This window comes from Pithys albifrons, chromosome Z (assembly GCF_047495875.1).
Source record: "Pithys albifrons albifrons isolate INPA30051 chromosome Z, PitAlb_v1, whole genome shotgun sequence".
In the NCBI taxonomy this organism is placed as follows: Eukaryota; Metazoa; Chordata; class Aves; order Passeriformes; family Thamnophilidae; genus Pithys; species Pithys albifrons.
The window spans coordinates 65063778-65087355 of record NC_092497.1 but is presented as its reverse complement, the minus strand read 5'-3'; the positions used below and the strand labels follow the sequence as shown (position 1 = coordinate 65087355).

The 23578-nt window shown below is 39.9% G+C and overlaps 1 protein-coding gene across 1 annotated transcript in view; it reads right to left on the bottom strand.

Moving 5' to 3' along the window:
- Positions 1–23578, bottom strand: part of SLC1A1 (solute carrier family 1 member 1) — a 57401-nt gene that overhangs the window by 26460 nt on the left and 7363 nt on the right. Inside the window, exon 2 of the mRNA XM_071580630.1 lies at positions 16660–16800. Coding sequence (XP_071436731.1) covers positions 16660–16800 — 141 coding nt within the window. The remainder of the gene's footprint in view (positions 1–16659; positions 16801–23578) is intronic.

The following is a 23578-nucleotide window of genomic DNA, read 5'->3' as shown; positions in this document are numbered from 1 at the left end:
GAGTTGGTGCAAGAACGCAACCTTGTTTCACACCACTGGTTATTGGAAAGGGCCCAGAGAGTGCATCGCCATATCTGACTTGTCCACGCTGATCCTCATGTAGCAGGATGATCATTTTGAGGAACCTGGGGGGACATCCTAAACGTTCCAAGATCTGCCACAGGCCTTTTCTGCTCACAGTGTCAAAAGCTTTGGTGAGGTCAACGAAGGTTACATAGAGACCTTTGTTCTGTTCCCTACACTTCTCTTGCAGTTGTCTGAGAGCAAACACCATGTCTGTAGTGCTCCTAGTGGCTCTGAAACCACACTGGCTTTCAGGTAGAAGATCTTCTGCAATAGTGGGTACTAATCTGTTCAAAAGTATTCTTGCAAGGATTTTACCAGCAATGGAGAGCAAAGTAATACCTTGGTAATTTGAGCAGTCTGATTTTTCTCCTTTCTTCTTGTCCAGGGTGATAATAACTGCATCACAGAGATCTGGTGGTAGTTCCCCTTGTTCCCAGGAATGCACAACAAGCTCGTTGAATTTGGCATGGAGTGCTTGACCTCCATGCTTCCAGATTTCAGGTGGAATTCCATCAACCCCAGTTGCCTTGCCAGTTTTCACCTGTTGTATGGCCTTGAGTATCTCTCCCATAGTAGGGGCTGCATCCAATTCATGTTTCACTGGTTGTTGTGTAATGTGCTGAATTGCTGAGCCTTGGACTACACGGTTGGCACTGAAGAGAGTCTGAAAGTGCTCAGACCATCGGTTCAGGATGGAGGTTTTATCTGTTAGAAGCAGTTGACCATCTGCACTGAATAGGGGACTTTGAACCTGGTGTGTGGGTCCGTACACTGCTTTCAGGGCCTCATAGAATCCTCTTTGGTCACCCAAATCTGCACATAGTTGTGTCTTTTCTGCTAGGTCGAGCCACCATTTGTTCTGGATGTCTCGAAGTTTCTGTTGGAGCTCACTGCATGCAAGATGAAAGGCAGCTTTTTTTATATGGCAAGATGGCTGAGCAAGGTGTGCTTTGTGAGCAGTTCTCTTCTTCTTCAGCAATTCCTGGATCTCTTGATTGTTCTCATCAAACCAGTCTTTGTTTTTCTTGGAGGAGAACCCTAGGGACTCTTCAGAGCACTGCAGGATGCAACTTTTAATATGTTGCCAAAGCGCTTCGGGAGAGGGATCTATGGGATTATCTTTAAGTCTTGTTTGAAGGTTTCCCTGGAAGCTGTCTCTCACTGTGGCTGTTTGAAGATTGCTGACTTGGAGCCTCCTCCTTGGAATGCCACCTCTCTTAGGTTTGGGCTTGAAGTGGAGGTTAAGTTTGCAGCGCACAAGGCGGTGGTCTGTTTGACATTCTGCACTCGGCATCACTCGAGTATGACGGACATCACTGACATTTCTCTGTTGTACTAAGATATAGTCAATGAGGTGCCAGTGCTTGGATCGAGGATGCATCCAGGTTGTCTTCAGGCTGTCTTTCTGTTGAAAGATAGTGTTGGTGATGTTGAGCTGCCGTTCTGTGCAAAACTCTAGCAGGAGGCGTCCGTTGTCGTTGCAGTTTCCAACGCCATGCTTTCCAGGCTTCAGAATTCTTACCTACTCTGGCATTGAAGTCACCAAAGATTATGATCTTATCATCTGTAGGAACATTTTGGGTGAGGCGGCGCAGGTCTGTTGTTATGGGTTTAGCCAGATGGGCCTAAACTTAGGTTTTAAAGCTCAGCTAGGCCTAGGATTGTCAGCTGATTTAAGCTGGGCTGAGCTAGCTAACAGCTGACTGCTTCCAGCCAATAATATTGTATTCCATACCATACTACATCATCTCAAAGGGTGTAAAACCCAGTGTGTGGGTGTGGCTTAGTCAGTTGCTTCACAGCTGTGGTCCCAGCAAGACACTCTGCCGTCTCAGGAGGGATGGGGAGGCCTAAGCCCGGAGCCCTGCTTACTACCATGTTATCTTAGGGAAGTAAAATGTTTGTTCTTAGCTTTTCTCTCTGCTTAAGTCTGCCTCTGAAGAATTGACTTCTCTAGAATGATTTGTAGTTAAGATGGTAGAATTTGTGTTTACTAGGAGGTGGGAAATTATTTCTTGTTATACGTAACTTGTGTAAGTGTGTGTTATATTGTAGTTTCTTCTTAATTTCTCTTTTCTGTATAAGACATGTAGTTAGTTTCAGCATAAACCTGGTTTGAGGGTTTTTCCTTTCCTCTCCCTCTTCTTTTCCCCTTAGCTGGTTGGGGGGAGGAGGAACCCATTCACTCTGTCCTGGAGAGTTGGCATTTTGCCAGCTCAACCCAAGACAGTCTGTGTAGAATTTGTCTTTTTCCGCTGGGTCAGCTGGGAGAGTTGGGGCATATACGCTAAAAAGAACAATATGTTGCTTGTTGTGTAGAGGGAGGCGTAAGGACATAATGCAATCGGAATGACCTGTCGGCAGATTTTCAAGTTTGGAGGCAATGGAGTTTTTAATCATCAAGCCAACTCCTGAAAGGTGTCTTTTGGTTTAGGGTTTGCCTGACCAGTAGAGTGTGTAGCCAGCACCATGTTCTTTAAGGCTGCATTCCTCATGAAGACGAACTTCACTGAGAGCAGCAATGTCAATGTTGAGCCATGACAGTTCGTGGGCAATTAGAACAGAACGACACTCAGGATGTCCACTATCCCCAGTATCAAGCATGGTTCTGATGTTCCAACATGCGAGTGTTAGTTTGAGCACACCTTTGCAGGCAGGTGTATGCCTTTGAAATCTCTTTGTTTTTGTTTGACCGCATGGAAGATGCCGGTTGGCCGCAGTTATCCAACCGGGTGTGGAGATGAGCTTTGTTTAGGCCACCTTTGCTAGGCCCCTCTCCGTGTGGAGCAAGCAGTGCTGTTCCTAGAAAAGGCTGCTTGGTCATTCAGGATGGTGCCGCAAGAGATTGTCATCTCCGGGGTCAAGTCTCTAATGACCCATATCCTGAACCACCTGCATGCAGGGTTGGGTCTGCGGCTTCCAGCTGCTTCCTATCACCTGCCGTTTTCGACCCTCACCTGTCACTACAGGGCTTTGCAATGTGGGTGAACCCTTCAAGCCTGTGCAATGGATTTTTTAGGTGAGGCACAGCGTGTGCAGAACTGGCCCCACCCTTTACTCCTAAGGTTCATCTGCCACGGCCGAGCGAGCTTGGACAGTGACAGCGAATACCTCAGGACGTAGGTTTGGTTAGAGTATCCTTCTCTTAGATGGATGGCCTTACAGGGCTAAACGAGCTCCATCTGCCCGGGTTTGGGGTTGGAGTTGTCCTTCTCCTAGGATGGTTGCCAGATGGCTATAGCGCGAGCCCATCCTGCCCGTGGACACACTTTGTCTGACCCTTCAGCTGAGACCTGTCTGGCATGGGAGACCCTACCAGCGGCACACACCACCTCCAGCATAGCTCTCAACCTCATGAGGGCACGCAAGCTTCTCCCCCGCGACAAGGGGGTGTCCCCAGAGAAGACTAGGACAGTAATGTTTTTATTAAATTGTAACTCTGACTTATAATCTGTTTTGTGTTGGGTTCATTTCTCCTGCCAGTTTACCTTTAAATCAGCACAAGTCTCCAACTTGAAGCTCTTACTCTCTTTTTGCGATTGTTGTTATTTTGAGGAAAGGATTGGAGGATAATAAACTAATGTTAATAATTTTGTTTGACAAAATATTAAAAGGCAACAAAGCATAACAGGGATGAGGATGGTACATGACCCTCAAGAGAAGAAACACACTTTTAGGTAAGATACACAGACATCCCATGTTAAATGCTGGGGGAAAAAAATGAAACAGTACCCAGCTGTTCCTAGCATTGTAATTTTTTTTTTAAAACTCTGTAAAAGGTCGTCTTTTTTTTTTTTACTTGAAACTTTTCATTGGTATTATCATTGAGGCTACCAATTTAATTTCCTTCTATTTCTAGAACAGCTATTTTTCCTCAGTTAGTAGAGTATTCCTAGGACTTTCTTCCTGAAAAAAAACAACCACAATGGAGGACAATACTGTGAAACTTGCAAAAAATCAGAAGTTGAAAAATGGAATGATTACAACAGTTTCATCCTGTGTTATGTTCAACTACTGATTTTTGAATGTGGAATATGTTGTATGACCAAAGTTGACAACATATAGCCTTTCCAACTTTAACTTTAGAACCCTTGTCTACCTGGTTAAGTGCATCAAAACCAAGTTCTGTGAAGACTGGATGATAGCAGCATTAGTCATCTGCAACTTTTGAAGTCCCTCTAAAATTTTTTTCCTTATCATTTTTTGTTGTATATATATATATTTAAAACTGCTTCCCTAAACTACTACTGTATAAAGCTACTTTACCTAAGGGAACAATCTCATTTAAACAAAACTAAGCCTCATATGAAATGTGGTGTTAGAGAATTTTTTACCAGTAGCCACTGAACATGAAGTTGTTTGGAGGTCTGTACAAATGCATATGTACAAATGGCCAAATGGCTTTGGCTCAAGGTATAACACTAATTCTAGGGTTGTTCACAATGCTCTTGTGAGACCAATCCTATGGTCCTGTAAGATCTGGGAATGAAAGCAGTTTTATTAAGGTCTGGAAGCAACCACAGGGGTCTTCTGACTTCCATTGCTTACCATCTTATTAGTTATAGGAGATAACACCTACATCCTTACAGTCTGTAATATCATTCAACAGAATGGAATACATGCAATTGTGCACACAGATTTGTGCTTACAGATGCTCTTTTTCAGCATGTTATGAAAGACTACAATTTGGTGCTGTGGCTGACTCTGTCCAGCAGCAACAACCATAACTAGACACATTGGCAATTTTTTCTGTGGTCTACAAATTTCACTGTCATCATCAAATACCTCTTCTGTGAGCACTTCAAAGCTGTTCTCAAAGCTTCTGAAGATTGGTGGAAGCTGACAGGATCTGTTTCTTCCACCATCTCACCACGACATACTGATCATTATGTATAACCAGTAAAACTCCTTCTGCCAACACTGCTACACTTGCTGATCAAGAGGTGAGTTTTCACTGTACAGTGATTGATGCTACTTAGCCAGCTCCTAGCACTGATGGCAGGTTGTTCTTCTTACGTGTGACTCAGGGCCAGATCTGACTCAAGAGCCTTCCAAATTTAAATCCCTGCCAGCCATGGTGGCTTTCTTAATTAGTTTAGTAGCTAACTGCATTTCTAAGGAGAAATTACTCAGGTCATGCACATCAACTGTACACAATTCTCTCAGGTTCTGATATCTACTTATTATATAATTCCTTACTGTAACAAAAATAGAACAACAAAAGTTCCTGAAGCATAGAACAGTATGGCTTTTACACCTTCCCATCTATCGCTATGATGTTTATTCAAGGGCAAAACACAGTTCTGAAACTGCTCCAAACTGCCATCAGCCTTATTGCTTTAACTGACAAATTTCTGGGGGCACTACAGGAATCATGAAATAATTCTCAGCTCCTCCCAGATGTACACATTTTAATTCTTCACATCCATTTTGGCTCTTCTGGTTGCAATATGCAGTCACTAGGTCATAGACACCTGAGATAGTAAAAATTTTTACTAAATTTTGCAACAGACATATGAAAATAGAAAAACATAGGAGAATCTTAAAATGCATATAGAGAATTCTAGTGGGCACCACACTGTTTTATGTAAGAATGGTGTTATTGCTGGGGTACATGGCAACATATGTTGCTGCAAAAAATAACTAGGGGGCAGGGAAAAAAGAACTGCTGACATAGTACCTTTGACAAATGGACAGATGCTTGAAACGCATGAAGTTCATGGCTTTAGAAAATGGATCTGGGAGTGTTTCTAATTTAAGACATGAGCAATATCAAAATTTCAGCTGCATCTGACTGTGGTATGACCCCCCTGTTCATTGACCTCATACTGAGTGTTCTCACTTAATCTGCTGATCATCACAGAGCTGCAGGTCATGTTACAAAAGAGGTCTTTCTAAGAGGAAAGTGAAAATTTTGAATTAACTGCAGTACTTTTATTCTACTTGCAATGGAAAACACTACTAATACTAAAACAGTATTTGGCCTGGAACTTCAGAAGAGTGACATGATTTTTACTTGAGGAACGAACACCAAATTCTAGCTCAAGTGTTGACATGCATAGCAAGCTTACTGTTTATTCTCTTATTCCTCTATGTATCTAAGGAATACAAATTTCCATTCTTGTTCCATGAGCTATGCCAACTCTAATCAGCTATTGCCAAGGAAGAACATATCTCACACATATAAGACTAGAGTTCGTAATTGTTCCATGTAAATTTTGTCATTTTTTGATAGTTGGGTGATAGATACAAACAGGAAAGTTTCCTTTTTATGGCAGGGAAAAGTCCTCTCTGCTCTCCTATGAATTTGGAACACTTCAAACATGAATTCAGAAGACTGCTTCTCTCCGGGCTTCTGAAAAGGAAGATATCAAAGCCAGTTTTCCTCTGTCCTTTTATCCTTTGCTTATGCTCACTTTTTGAAGAGAAAACCCTTCTGCATACACTTCAGTCGTTAAGTGCAGCAGGGGAATCACCATAACACTGATGAATTCAGAACCTATGCTCTGCTGAAACTGTCTTTTACTCATGATTTTTCATGCTTTCTATTTCAGACTCTGAGCCTTTTCTCTCCCATTCTGGTCTTTTATTTGCATGATCCTGTAGTATAAGTCTACCATGGCTGTGATTAATCTCCTGAAAGCTCTTTTTCATATTGTCCCTGAAATTCAAGTTTCCAAATTAGGTTCAACAGGAATTACTGTTGTTTTCTTCCAAGAGCTGAACAGTGAATATTTGGCTCTTTTTTCTGCTATTTTGTGCAACACTTCAGGAAATGCAATACCACACACCTTGTGTATGAATGAGACTGTCAGGACCAAGTAAGTGATTCACACCTGCCCACTCACATTCAGGACTTCAGACAGCATGGTGTTATGCACGACTTCACTATTCATCTCAGACAACTGACTCAGATGCTGCTGTTACTACCCACAGATCATTGTCAAACATCTTTCACTTGAAGCGCGTTTCATAATTTATTTTTTCCTCCTGTTAACTATGTCATGGGGCTCTGAATGATCTTTTTTATCTAGTCTTCCACTAGTTAATTGAATGACCACTATAACTAATTCTCATTAGGAAGACAGTTCTCAGTTAGATGTTGGTGGAGAAGATCAGGTAATGAAAGCATGACAAGTGGAAGCCTCAAACACAGTATGATACACAGGCTCTCAAATGAAATTCTTGGTGACTCACTATCTTTAGTGTTTGTTACTCGAAGGCACAGAATCATAGAATCACAAAATATGCCAAGTTGGAAGGGACCCATGAGGATCAACAAGTCCAACTCTTAGCCCTGCATAGCACCATCTCCAAAAGTCACTTCATGTGCCTATCGTCCAAATGCTTCTTGAACTCTGTCAGGCTTGGTGCTGTGACCACTTTCCTTGGGAGTAAACTACCCTCTGGATAAAAGACTTCTTTCCAATATCCAACCTAAACCTCCTCTGAAACAACTCCTGGCCATTCTCTTGACTCTAGTTACTGGTCACTAGAGAAGAGATCAGTGCCTGCCCCTCCTCTTCTCCTCAAAAGGAAATTGTAACTGCAATGAGGTCTCCCCTCAGTCTTTGTCAGGCTGGGCAGACCAAGTGCCCTCAGCTACTCCTCACACGGTTTCCCCTAAAGGCACTTCACCATCATCATTGCCCTCCTTTGGACACTCTCTAAGAGCTTAATATCTTCCTTATATTGCAGTGCCCAAAACTGCACACAAAATTCAAGATGAGGCTGCCCCAGTGCAGAGCAGAGCAAGAAAATCCCCTCCCCTGACAGGCTGGTGATGCTGTGCCTGATGCCCCCCAGGACAGGGTTGGCCCTCCTGGCTGCCAGGGCACTGCTGGCTCATATTCAACTTGCCATTCACCAGGACTCCCAGGTCCCTTTCCACAGCACGGCTTTCCAGCATCTCATTCCCCATTCATTCTGTTCTCTGTACTTCCATTTCTATTCCACCAGTCCTTCTATAACAGCAGTTCTCCTATCTATTCAAATTTCATTGCTACTTACTGTAACAGAATTTCTGTGGCAGTTTCCAGCAATTATATTTCCAGTAGACTTGACTTTGGAGCAAATATTTGTTATTCCACTAGTAGGGTTGAGTCAATGCAACACAATAATGTCTTACAAATGAAATGTAAAAAAGAGCACATGACAGGGGGATAGTGGGAGGGAGAGAATAGGAAAAAGAGACAGATGCATGCAGGTAATGCATAAGCATCTGTTTGTGCTATTTAAATACTACCAAAGAAATTTAAATCAGAAAATTCTCAATTCCTGTTTACATGATCTAGTGAGACTAACATTGGATTAGCATCTCAAATACTGGTCTTCTAACTTTGAAGAGACATTGAAAAATTGTTTAAAAAATCTCCAACAAACAGACCAAAGTGTGGAATTCAATAATAGTTATGGATAGTCCAAATACTGAAACATTCCTGGATCATTTAGGATGGTGTTGAAAAAGTAATTGTAATGAACCTTTCTAAATGACAGATAGAAAAGCGGGAAAATGGGAGATGAATAGTTCATGGCGATGAAAGGGATGAAATCATTATAAAATGGAAGGAATTTCAGGTAAGATATAAAGAAAAACTTTTGACCCTGGATATCTTTGCTAAGGATCATTGTGCTGCCTTCTAGGCAGTTGGCACAATCAGCATTGCAGCGTTGTATCATCTTTCCCTAGAGAGCCTTATTGTAGACATGCAGAGAAAGAAGGTCTTGGTACTGCCTTTCGTGTATCTTATTTGCAAACAGTATCACTTGTAGGAAACTTTTAATTTTTTCTCTGGAAAGCTCTTAGAGGTTATATAATCCGAAGTTAATGCCTTTTCAGAAGAGATGATGTTCCTTGATTGAATTATAATGAAAACTTATAAGGAGGGAAGAGAACACATCAATCTGCCAAGATGGACAGGCTAGCAAGATTCATAACAGAAATCTGATTCAGTTTATGGATGTAGCAGAAATATACACCCTCTGCACTGTGGCCAGTGAAACATGTCTGGAGTGAATACAGAAAAGCTATAGTACTGAAAACACTCAAATTTCCTCAAAATTATTGGCAGTAAAAATGTATAGGTGGACAAGATTTACCTTCCAATCTATTAAAAAGAAAACTTTAACATGACACTACATTTTTAATCGATCGTGATATCCACACACAGGGAAATGCAGTAAAAACGTGAATGCAATCTGGTTTGTGTAGTGGAAATGTTGCTCATGTCCTGAGCTCCAGAATAGAAGAGCAGAAGACACCAATTGACTTCAGACCCATCTACAGTAGTGACACCAGTGGTCCCCACTGTGACATGGCTGGGACAGGAGGCAGTAACAGTTGATGGCTATTGTGTAGGGGCTCTTTGCCCTTGAGAGATGGTGGTCATCATGCTCCATGACCCAGAAGTACACTTCAAAGTTTCATTACTATAATTTAAAACTTTAAATCATGTAGGGGCTGTCTCAGTTGCATAAGGTCAAGTGATATTGATGGGAAAGGAGTAGCTGACTGTGATACAAGTAATTTGAAGAGGTTGTGCACAAAACCTTGTCCATTAATAGCCCGTGACTCTGCAGTCCTGCCTGCCTCAATGACTGCACATGGACAGTGCAGACAGGACCTCCAGCAGTTCTCAATACATCTGAAAGCAAAACTCATCAACATCAATGTAACATTTTCTGTCCTTCACACAATGTACATGGCACAGAGGGACAAAGCGAGCCTCATGCCTGAGCCCAGATAACTAGTTTACTAATATTACATAATGAACCTGATTTTCTTACAGGGATCTTTTGGCTTAAGATACACAGTAAAGCATGAAAACAACATGCAGGTATTTCAAAGACAGTCCTTGAGTATGTTAATCTAGACCAGAGGTCTGGTGATGCACAGGGCCTGTTAAGGATACCTCAGGAATATTGCATCTCCTGAGAGCTGTTCTTCTTGAACTTGTAGAAATGGAAACTGCTGAAGCAGCTGCCACCCCAGGAAAGGTGATACTGAAGGAAAATGGATTTGGAAGCCTTGTATTACAGAAAACAAAACAGATTTGTTCTCCTGACATTTCCTTATCTGTGCTTCTTTACAGTACTGTAGGATCTGTGTACATTTTATATACAATGGAACTAGCAGGTCTATTCCTGGGCAGTGGCACAGTCTCATTGTGTTCTAACTTAAATTACAAATACAGTGGGCAAAATAAATAAGTAAATCGTTGTTTAAATTTCAACTGTTCTGATTTTCAAAGATGCATTTGTATGGCCAGATTTCACGAACAAAGATTTGGGAAGGGCTCTCCCCATGTAGGTGAATGTCAGAAACATAAAAAAAAAATTATTAACATTTTGTCAGGGAAAAAAAATATAAGAAATCAGAGACACATTATTGTAGAACTTAAAACAAATGTTGAATAGCTGATACAATCATGCCATTAATATTGAGGTCTGAGACGTGAATCTGTTGTGCCATGTGTCACATCTTTTAAGCCAAAGCTAAAATTTGTTGAAACATCAACAAATGAAAGGAATTTATTAGATATGTGATGCCAGCTTTTAGGTGAAGTTTTTTATAAAACACATTCCAGCTGTGAAGAAAGACCTCAGATGAAGATTCATGGTTTGTAGTTTGAAAATCAGTGATACAGACAGTGTGAAATAACCCCATCTGAGAAGGACTGATTGAAGAGAGATGGGGAGCAGAGCCATGGCATTTCTGCAATATCAGGATGTTAGGGTAAGATCCAGATCTCCTGCACTAGCTATTAACAATGAACTTAGGTATAGGAAATAAGACCATACACCTTGTGTGGATTAATTAGTTTCAGGCTGAGCATTTGGGTTTCCCCAGCTTGTACCCATGTACAACAAACAAGTCAAGTTCCTGCTCAGGAAATGTGACAGTTGTCTCCAGCCTAAGTTCTGCAGTGATCCTAACAGAAAATAGATTTGCAAGCATTTGCTGTCATTGCATATTGAAACTCACTCCATGAACAACAAGCCTAAATGTGATTAAGGAGAATCTGCTGAGTATGCACCCATGATGAAATATACTGCACAGTTCCAGAGAATTTTAATTCTCGGAATAAAATTTGAGCTGTGAATTTCCAAGGCTTTCAAAGACATTTCATATGTTTTTAAGTACTCCCAAAATGATTATATAAAAATCTCAAAACTCCCATGAGGCACACAAGAGATTCCTCTCAATTCTTTCTCCCTACAGGGCACCTAAAAATAACATATTTTTTTATTTGTCTAATAATTTCTTCTATTTGAGCATTATTTCAAAAGAAGTGGATTTGGGGTGTGGAGTATTACAATAGGTAGAGCTGTAGTTCTGATGCCATAGCAATGATCTTGAGTAACACTGTAGGCTTCTGAATTTTACTTTCAATTTTCCCATGTCACTACAGCAGGAAACAGAAAATTGAAACAATTTCTTCAGATGAATGATTAATTAGTGTACTTTTAGCTAATTTGAAGAATAGAAATCTCATGGAGATACAACCGAGTTATACATTTTGGATTGAATTATCAGTGGTGGGCTTTTAGGTCAGAGGAAGTAAATTTCCATCTGCATCCATTAAAATGATTATAAGAAGAGAACTAAAATTTGGCTCTGAGGCAGACTAAGAATAAATTAAAAGAGCAACACTCTACTCGACTATTACATCCCCAAAGGAAGGACTTATCAACCATACTGTACAATTTTTTCCCAAACAAATAAATGCTTAGTGCTTATGTCAGTTTTTTACTAGGCTACAGTTCAGCTTCCAGTCATGTTTGTGGAAAAATTCCACAGATTGAAACTTGTACCCTATACAAGTATGTAAACAATCTTTTATACTTCAAGGAACTGGGTTTGTGAACGAAAACCATGTTCTACAAAGTACTCCATTTAACCAGAGTGAGGATTTTGCCTTTTGAATCTGAAAAGAGACAGAGGCAAGGGTGTTCTTGCTCTAATTATAATTCTAAATAGAACAGGAAGTTCATCTAGTTGAAGAAATTAATGAGAATTTTTCCACTAAGATAGAATTTCCTCCAACAAGATAAAATACTACATACTTTGCAGAAAATCCTGGAATCTCAAACAGTGTTTCCCACCTCTACTGTCTTTGCTGTGGGCTCGATTTAGCTTGATTACACCCAAATGGACTGGGCTCTGGGCATGGGATGTGCATTCATGCATAGCTCACTGTCTCTAAAACATAAACTGATTCTTTTCAAGATGTGGCATTATCTTTTAAGACATTCTAATAATAAAAAACAAAAATACAGACTGTATTTTCAAAAATGTCTTGGTGGTTCATGTGCAAAAACATTGTTAGTAACTAAAATCCAGTATTTTGACACTTACAAAAGGCATCAAAACTTCCTGGATGCCTTGGACCCAGCACCATGGTCTGGTTACAATTATGCACCAAATGAGACACTGCAATTGTCTCTGGTGCACACAGTGAGGTTTCAGCAAAGGCCCAGTAACATGACTTAATGTTTAACTTCCATGGTGAGCAAGGTAACATCCCCTTAACTTGTGAAGTAAAAAGACAGTCATTCAGGACTAGTTGATGTGTTGTCACTGGTTTTACTGCAGTAGTTTTGTATGTATTAGGGCCATAAATACCTGCCACTGCTCAAGTGAACATGTACACAGGTCTGGCAGCTGTGACCATCATATACAGGCCCTATAGCAGTCTGCGTAACATGCAAATCCCAACGAGGTGGGCACGCTAAGAACACATCTGGTCCCACCACACAGGCTGTGGTGCTATCCATCCATGTCCTCCTACATTTAGTCAATAATGATGAGGTTACTTTGGAGGAATATACTTCTGTGTCTCACCCAAGAAACGTACTGCCAAATGCAGATGTAGCCTTGCCACTAACAGTGAGACATCTGTCTTGTTTACAAACATGGCTGAAGACACATCCTGGATCTTCCTTAAATTTTTTACTCCCATTTTTTTACTCTATTCTTGACAGTAATTTTTTTCAAAAAAGTGTGAATTTTGTTTTTGTGCTAAAATTCAGAATTGAAAAGAGATCATGTGGTCTAACTCAACTTAGGAAGGTTTTTGACACTTGTCTCCCATAACATTCCCGTGGAACAATTGACAAAATACAGGTTGGATAACTGCACAGTGAGGCTGAACAGGCAGGCTCAGAAGGTTGCAATCACCAGCAAGTCTGGCTGGAGGTAAGTCAGTACTGATGTACCCCAGAGGTCAACACTAGGGCCAATACTGTTTGACATTTTGTCAGTGACCCAGTGATGGAGCTGATGTTGAAGCAAGAGTGATGCCTTAGCAAATTCAGAGGATTGTTCTGCCTGGAGAAGAGAAGCTTACAGAGAGACCTTCTATCAGCTTTCCAGTAACTGAAAGGGCCTACAAAAGAGCTGAAGAGGGACTTTTTACAAAGGCTACTAATGCTAGGACAAGTGGGAATGGCTTTAAAGTGTAAATGAATAGGTTCAGACAAGATATTGGAAAGAAACTCTTCACTGTGAGGGTGGTGAGACGCTGGATCAGGTTGCCTCAAAAAGTTGTTTTTCTCCATCCCTGGAAATGTCCAGTGTCATGCTGGATGATACTTGGAGCAACCTGGTCTAATGTGTCCCTGTCCGTGATAGGGAGCTTGGAAGTAGAAGATCTTTAGGTTGGTTCCAACCCAAGCAATTCTATGATTCAAAATTGGGACAAGAGGCTGATGCATGAGATAGTTACACTGTCATTCAGAGATATTTGGATTGGATGGAGACTTTGTCTAAGAGAAGTATCATGAAGTTCTGCAAGAAGTAATGCAGAGATCTACATCTGGGGAGGAATAATGCAAGGCACCAGTACACACTGGAGGCTGACTGGCTGGAACAGCTTTGCAGAGAAGGACCTGAAGGTCCTGACAGACAGTAATGTCTCATAGCAAAGGTGGCCAACAGCCTCCTGGGCAACACTCTGACAAGCACTGCCAGCACGTGGAGGGAGGTGATCTTTCTAAACACAACAAGCTGCGAGGCCACACCTGGAGTACTGTGTCTAATTCTGATCTTCTCAGTACAAAAAAGAGATGGACTTACTGGAGTGAGTCCAGTGAAGTACCACAAAGATGATGAAGGGATTGGAGCATCTCTCACATGATGGCAGACTTGAGGGAGCAAGAACTGTTGAGTCTGAAGAAGGCTTAGAGGGATCCTTTTTATGTGTATAAATTGCTGATGGGTGAGAATGAGTACAGAGCCAGGCTCTTTGCAGTGGTGCCCAGAGACAAGACAGGAAACAACAGGCAAAAGTGAAAAAAAACATGAAATTTCCTCTGAACAGGAAAACACTGTTTTCTGTGAGGCTGGTCAAACATATTGCCTTCAGAAGCTGTGGAGTCCCCATGCTTGAAGATTTTCAAAACCTGACTGGACATGGTCTAGGATAACCTGTTGTAGCTAACCTTGCTTGAGCAGAAGGATTGGACTTGATGGTTTCAAGAGGTCCCTTTCAACCTCAGCCATTCTGTATGAAAGAGGAAATATTGCTAGTGTGCTTCACAATTATACACAGGTCTACTTACTCAATTCAAATGGGCATTTCAGATGCTTGAGAGTTTAACATGTCTTTTTTAAAAGAGGCAAAATATATCATCAACATCCTGAGGATGGATGCAGGTGAACAGTGAAAACCACAATGAAAAACACCAAAAACGTGTGGTTCAGTTGCTTGCCATACATTTCAGCATTACTTGCACACAGGGTTTTGTCTTCAATAGCAGCAAAGCCCTACATACTCTATTGAAGTAGCTTCTGTTCCTTATCAGTCTTGTTTCCTTCTTCTTGCCTAAAAACTTAACAGAGATGTCTAGAAAAAATGTGCCCTTATTTTCTATGGAAACTGGATATGCAGATCATCTGAGATCCTCAGAGCATCTGATTCTCATCTCTTTATATAAACTTAACTCCTGTAACCTGCAATCTTTAAAACCCAAGCTTATGTTAGTAGTTATAAATGCAGTTTACTAATACTGGAATAGTAAACATTAAGGAAGAGCCTAATATTTTTGACAGGATGATTGTTATTTCCCCTTGCAAGTGCTGGACAGGAATACATTTAATAAATAATTCATCTCAAAGTTATCCTAATGATATAATTTATTTCTGAAGACACAGGCCCAACTTAACTCACAAATAAAAGCTTGTTTGAGAAAAGAAATGTATTAGCCTTATCTTGGCAGCTTTTCCTGCATCTCCTGTCACAGAATAAAATTCTCCTCTCCCCTACTAACAACTGTTTCATCTCCCTTTGTTCCTCTTGACTATTTTCTGCCATAATTTGTCATTCTGCCTTTGGCAGCTTTCTTCTGGATCCTGCAGCTCTTGACATTCTCCATTTCAATTCTAACACTGGGGTCCTGTCACTCTCCATTACAGATATTCTAGGAAGGCTTTAGAAGCATCCTAAAGGGGAAGCTGCCACAGTCCCCCTTTGGGGTGCGTTTGTGTGAAATCAGTGATATTTTTGGCCATGAACTTTGAGCAGCTTGAAAGTTCGTAATCAATATCCTATTCTTGAACGCACTTTCATAGCACAATCAAAATTCCCCTTTCATTTCCTGATCACAACATGCTCTCCTTTTCTGATGTCTGTTGCATTTTCATTAACATCCATCCAATCAACAAACATCTGGGAACAAATGCATTCCCAAAACAGAGCTTTTGTGGAGATGAAAAGGTCACTACAGGAACCAGTGTGTCCTGATTCACTTTGGCTTTCTTTCCCCCTTCTTTTAGATTTATTTACTATTTTTAAAGAAAGGCTATGTGACATTCAGTTCTGTCTCTTTGCTTTGGGATTTCTCCAGCAAATCTTTCCAAATCTTTTCTACTGGATAAGCTGTTAGCAAATTCTAGCATGCTGTTGGCAAGGTTGCAGCCAACAGCTTCTTGATTTTCCCAAAAGGTGGAAACTTTTGCTTTTTTTTCCATAACCCCTTCCTGGTCATACAGTCTCTCTCCATACTTGTAGTTTCCTCAAGACTCAGAACTCCTTTGAACCAAGTGGATTTTTTTGCCCCCTAACTTACATCTGCCAGGTCAGTGAATTGAATGGACATGTAGAAGGGTTCAGCAAATGCCAGAGCTCATGCAGGGTACCTCATGGAAGTCTGCTGAGACCAGGGAAATGTAAGTTAGGAATATTCTCTTTTTATGACAGTAACCTATGAGATCAGTCCTCCTATTTTTGTGAAATAGCAACATGAGACTACTTAAAGCATTTAACTCTGTACCGCAGAATACGCAGATGCAGCTTTGGATTTGCAATTTGCAACTGTTTAACCCATGCCTGAAAACAGGAAAAGAGAGATACAAGAATCTAAAAACATGCAATGTTATTATCCCACAGCTCTTTATAATGTAATTACCAGATATTAGTACTAATCCTTCCAAATCCATTCTTATTATATAGAGAAAAATTTAGTCTAAATGTATGAAATCTGTATTTCTCATTATAGAGTTTCATCAAATTATTTCCAGAGGTTATTTCCTTTAAAAAGAAAGCTAACCCACAATGATAATCTTGTCAGCTAACAGTGTATTTCCAGCCATACCTGTGATCATACTTGATATGATTAATGGCAGAATGATGAGTTTGAGCATTCTCATCAGCAGTTCCCCAGGAAAAGAAAAGTAGACTTTATCCAAGTTAGAGAGTTTGCCATATTCCCGTACCAGCACACCGACTCCAATACCTAAAAGGGACATAAAAAACATGACACAAATTAGATGTAATTTAGAGCAGTGATGTGGAAGGCAATGAGGAAAAGTAGTGGAAGAACAATAAACCTAAAAGATCAAGCAGTAGACATATTTTGACAACTATGGTGGAACTTCGAAAGCAAACCAGACAAGAGAAGTTTCCTTTTCTGTTCTATGTATTGGTGATAAGCAAAGTAATAACACATATAATTCTGAATTTGAAGGATGTCTTCAGGTACATATTTGGAAAAATGGGATTATGTTCTCTGATTATCAGCCCAGAAGTGACTTTTTACCTGCCTTCTCTAGTTCTAGAAGACCCATGACTAGCATTAAAAAACCAACAGAATATATAAACAATATCAAACACTAAAGAAAGATGGTGATATAAATACTTTAGATGATTTGTATTGGTGAAAATAAGGTCACCCAGCAGCAACACTTTCAGTAATTGCTGCTCTATGTAATTTGAAAGGAGTGTGACTGTAATAATTAAGTCAATTCAATAACTTCCAGGAACTTGATTAACAAAAATACACACTGCATATTTCACACTCATTTCACTACACAACTGATCTACAAATACCGGACTAAGTTCAATCAATGATTGAGCCATGGCACAAGGCACCTTTGTACTTCCTCTAATCTTTGGATTAAATCAATTATGTGATAGTTCTACTTTCTGAGACAAATCATAAATGAGAGTTCTACCAAAAGAAAATAAAGGCCAAAAGACATAGTTCTTCAGTTTGACAGGCAATATCTTTATTTTCCATTTCAATCTCATCTTCCAATTAAAATCTCTGGTGTAAGTAATGTGTTCATCACTGTTTAGAAAGCACTAAGAATTGTTGTTTCACATAGGAACTTTGTAATGCTTCAGTCCTGAATAAATTGAGTATCAAGAGATCCTATTCTAACTGGATCCAGAGAGACAGCAAGTCAGAAAACTCAGAACCCTTCATTACCCACTGAGTGCTGAAAGATCTTATTTGTATGAATGAGGCTAATGGAATATTTACACCCCCTTGTATTTTGGGTGTCTATTTTGCAGCAGGATTGTTGCAACAGCAGAAGAAGGTGCTACCGTTCTGCCTTTATCACCCTCAGTGGCTCACATAAACTTGCAGGGGCCCAGGAAAGCTGCTAGTGCCAAAGCCAAATGCAGCTTTTCCCTGTTTTATTTTTGATGGTATACAAGGCATTTAGAGTAGATACTGCTCAAAAAGTTGGTGTAATGTTTGACTACACAGGTTTATAGGCTACATTTGTTATTTAACTGATTGAAGTTTTGGAGACAAGACAATGCCAGCAGGTTCAAAACCAGATTTAGGCAAATCCATGAAAAAGTGGTATGTTGATCCTGAAGGAAACAAACAGGGATCCCACCACCAATTCTCTATTAAGTACAAAACTCACTGACATTCTCTTCTAGGAAGTGAGGAATTTTGCAAAAAGCCTCCCTAAAGATACATTATGGCTGTGGTTTGTGCTAGTTCACACCCTATGTGGTTGTAGTTGATACAACTATTAGCTATATCTTCAAGAACTTGCCTCTAAGAGGACAAAATGATAATCATCTTTTCTGTGCTCTATCTGTACCTGCAAGATAAGCTAAAAAGAAAATTTAGGCAGATTATAAACTCCTGTTAATAAACAGATGGAAAATGAACAAGTTAACCTTCCATGTAAATGACCTGCTTTAAGCAACTATTAGGATTTCTGATTTAGATGTAATCATGGACAGTTTAAATTCCTTGGAACAATCTTGGATCTTAATAACCTTGAATATACTTGCAATATTATGCAAATGGCCTTGATCAGTGAATGATAAGATGCAATGATCTCTATTTCTAATCTGGTGACTGAATTAGATGTGTTGAAAATAATTACTCTGCACTTTAAGATAAGTCCAAGCAACATAAAATTCTATTTGTAAAGTGGTTACTAAGTTAGTTGTTAAGACTTTGATCCTGAAAGCACCAGAGTAAATAGCTGAATCTAACTATACAGGTAATCTCCATGTCTTCAAACAATTCACATAACTTTGTGAAGACATTTGCTTAAATTGCAGCAAGACTAGACTTGATGTTTATCGAAAGTTGTGTAATGCCACTTTACACTGAGCAGATGTGACTACAACATGTTCATCAGCCTTTCATTTTAGGTGGTGACTTTCTTGACCAGTCCCTGAAGTTTGATCATTGTATATTCAGCAAGATTACTAGCAGGTAGAAAGATTCACCCTTGCTTTCATTCTTTTGAGTTCCCTTTTACACTTCCTTAGATTTCACTCTAAAAACTTCCTACGTGCTCTCAGAATTTTAGCAGGGCTTTCTTAAGATGTTTTGCGTTTGCTGTTTTTTGGCGTTATTATTTATCTAGTGGCAATAGCTAAGAATAGAGTCTTTCATTCCAACAGTCTCTTGAAATTACAATATTGCTCTCAACTCCTTGTTCGTGCAAATTCTTTACCAGATAGAGCACTTATATGCAAGCATCTGTAACAGAGTAGAAATTTAGCAAAATAAAATTACTTATGTATGGGAAATGGACATACATAGAATTTTTTTACCCTCATCTCAACAACCAACGTCAACCAAAAATTTCTTCTTGGGAATTGTAACACATAGAGAGGAGTGCAGCCCAGCATAAATGTATTTCACCTGGTCACCACTGCATTTAGGATCACATTGATGATAGTAGCCCCAAGTAGGCAGAGATGAAAGTCTTACAAAAATCTCAATTTCTACTTTTTTTGAAGAAAAAACATCACTTTTCTTGCTTGCCTTTGTCACCCTTCTTCACTTTCAACCTGCTCCACCTTTCTTCTTGTTCATAATAAATTGTTTTAATTTCTTTCCACCCCTTCTCCTTGATTTTTCTTCTCTTCCTACATGGCTAAGTTAGGTTATAATTTTTACCCCAAGCGCAATCCTCTACCTGGAGCAAAATGACACATCCCACTAAAGGTCCAGATTTCTCCAGTACTGGTTAGATGTGAAGAATGATGGTGGAGTAAGCTGTACTATCCCATGTCTTTCATTTAATTTTCTAATGCAAATATATTCCTGCTATTATGCATTCTGTATAGTATGCTGTCTACATTTTCTCTCTCAGCAGCCAGCAACACAGAAAGCAAAAAGTGCAGTCTGGGTCCCTGGGATTGCAACATATGAAGAGTCCACAGAACAATTCTCTCATGTGAACCCATATGAAACAACACATGCCTTGACCCCTTGTCACCACTCTCCCAGGCAGCATGTAGCCTTTTTTCACAAACTTGGTAACAGACAGAAAATCCTTCAAAGAAAACCTGTAAATGCAGATTAAGAGAAGTGAAGGATAAGGATGAGAAAAACAAGAGAAGAAAAACAGCATAAGAAAATTACTGAAAATGAGCATTCCAAGAGAAATCTGTTGGCAGGGAGTCCCAGCATAAAAAGCTAGTGAGAAAACATGCCTCCTCTGTATGTGATGAACCATTTTTTGTTGTGTTACCTAGGGAAAGAGGAGCAGAAAGTGCTGCAAGACATTAGCTACTACCTGCAGCTAACTGCACTGCATGTAGCACTCAATCCATCATGTCTCCCAAGCCTGTGGCTTTCCAGGACCTAGGAGGCAATGGTTGTGTGCAATAACGTGGCAGAACGAGTCTGGCCTGGGTATGTATCACAGAAAGTAGGTAAAATGTGTCTTGGAAGACCATTCTGCTGAGAGTTTTGCATATCTGCAAAGTAACTTCTGTAACATTTGGTTGTCTGCTGAACAGTCATTTAGCACAATCTGGCCTTCATCTAGAGTGTCTTTTTGCATATTGCTGTTCTTTCCAAAATTCTAAGGGAAAAGGTAAATTATTTGTTTGGGAATGACTACTGGGTTACCAAGTTTTTCTTCAAATACCATGCTGCAGTTCATGACACAGATTTGAAAATTAGTAAGAAAACCCCCACGCATTCTATTCAAGCAAATTGCATGATATCTGGGCTCAGCTACACTAGCACACAGTGGGGAGTGTCATATATTGTCCTACAGCTACTGTAAACTTGGAAAAATGCACTGGCTGCTCAGCAGCCACCTGAGCAATCAAACATGGAGACCATTCACAATTTTTCAGGAAGTGATGGCTAAATCCTGAAGCCTTTTTGTATTAATATGTGGGGTCAACACAATTCTGATCTTGAATTTCAAAACTCAGAACTCCCGAGTACCCAAATTAGTTCAGGACATGCAGAATGACATGACTGTACTTACTTACTTTCCATTATTACCATTGTGGGTTAATTGCTCTTCAAAACCTGATTACATCTGTGGTAATAAGACAATATAATAGCATGCTTTTTTTACTTTCTTTACCTTCACTCGCTGGTAAAACAATTCACAATTTACATACTAATGAATGAAGTCTACACATAAAGATGACTGCTCCTATTTCTCACTGAAAGAGAATATAAATCACACAAAATTGGTATCTAACAGATAAGACTTCCTAACGTATTATTTGCACTCATGGATGAGAACACTGTCTGGGATGCACAGTGTTAATTGGCGGGAGTTCCCACTCCATCAGAGTGCAGGACAACAAAGAAACAGCAAATCACCTTCAACTCCCACTGACTTCATTATGGGAACAATCCTTAGGAATGAACCATAAAGACAAACAGAAAAGAAATCCAGCATACATTTCTGCAGAACAAATAACCTGTTCCATAAAATAAACTGTTCTGAAGTGCACCATGTAGCTCTCTGAAAAAAAAGTTGCAGTATTTATTTTTCCTGTTTTCCTACAATTCCAGATTGTGGAAACTCCCTTTCACTAGAGCAGAGTTGGTGACTCTGGGTGATGCTGATAGACACTGGGGGAATTACCAGAGTTTTCCTTTGACACAGCACGGAAAGAAGAAATATTGCAAGATTCAAACCTAGTATTACTTAGTTGTACTTTAGCAACTGGATGGTGCTATTAAGTGATTCAGTTCCTTGTAATTTCCCATGATATGCTGTACATGTGACAGACTAAAACACAAGTGCTTTTTCAGATTGGTGGGATTAACTTTACAGCAGGTGATTCATGGAGCTGAAAAGGCTTGCAAACAAAAATCTCTGGCTTGATTTGAAACACAAAACAAAACATTAAATGTAAACATATAAAATTGCAGAACAGGCAGGCAAGACTTTTGGAGTCCCTGATACATTCTGAGTCCTATAGTAATATTTTATAAGGCAATTTCATCTCTGCTCTCTCCACAGAGTTTGTTATCACTGTCGGTCTCTTAGCTACAAAGAAATACACAGTGCCAACTACAGAACACTAAAATAGAGGGCGTAGAAGAATATATTAATTATAGTAATACTTAGAAATTTATAATTTCACCTTATTAATTCAGCTCTCTGCATTATTTTTAATACTAATGTTATGCATTTTGCTGTTTTACACTCTACTTGACAATGTATCTTCCAATTAACATACTAATGTTGATTTAAAAAAAAAAGATTCTTAGAAACCTGCAGGCAACTACTGGGGTAGGATTTAGAGTCTCAGGGGTATAATTGCATGGCATGGCAACTGATCTTAACTCTCTGGATGCTGCTTGCCCAGACTACCAGCTTGCTTACAAAGACATTCCAAGAAAAGTCCTCTCATATGCCAGAAAAAAGTTCCCAAGTCAGATTTTGGTCTATGGAAGAATATTTAGTAGGAATGTACTCGAGTAAGATGTGTTGTTTCTCTGCCTCTGATCCTCTCTCTGATTAACCTGTTGAGGGTGCAGTGGTTGTAAATTCCTTCACACAAATAACACTGTCATCGGACTGCAGTGTGAGGAAAGTTCAGGTCGACAGTGACTCCCTGTGATGGACCTTTAGGAATGAAGGAAAAGTGGAGTGCTGGCCAGAGGGGTTAAAAACCAGCTTGTCCAGTGTGAGCATCCTCCCTTTATTTAGAGCAGGTGTGAGGGCTACTGCAACCAGCAAACCCACCTAACTCCTTCTGCAAGAGCCTGTAGCAGTCACTGATTACCCAGAGCAGCCTCTCTGCTATGCAGCCCTGCACAGGACACACCTCACCCTTAGTCCAACCAAGGGCAGTTGAGTTCCACTCAGCAAGGAAGAGGGTAACAGTGGGCATTCTCCTGTGAATGCATGATCACAGTTCTGCTGAATGCTGAACCAGTGCTGCCCCAGAAAACCAATGTGCAGATGGCTAATCAATTTGATTATTTAACGGTTTCTCCTATTGGATTCTCACTTATCTAAACATGCTGTAGATGGACTTCATATGTATGTATCTTCCAAACAGTTTCCATATACAGATGTAATTTATACCTGTGAAAGCCAAGAAAATATAGAGCTGAAGGAAAGAGAAAAATGTCACAATTGTGCTTCATCCAGGTACAACTGCTGCAGAGAACCTACTTAAAGGAACATAAAGGCCATACAGGAAAAATAGAGGTAGTGTGAAGAATTCCTTCCTTGGTTAGTCCCTAACTCTGTTAAAATAAACTAAGTTGTATCAGAGACACAATTTGTTTCTTTAATGGTTTTTCAACAAACACGTTGACTTATTAGAATTGTGAAGTACTGTGCTTATAACTGTAACATAATAAACGGCATATTATCAACATTATGTAATTAATTAATTAATTATGTCATTAAGTAATCTGGGGAAAATGACAGTTCTCTCCTAGCAGCTATACAAACTACATTTCCTCATGAATTTGGATGTGTCCTCATGAAAGCCCTTGTTCTCTTGGGGGATAGCATGTGAAACTC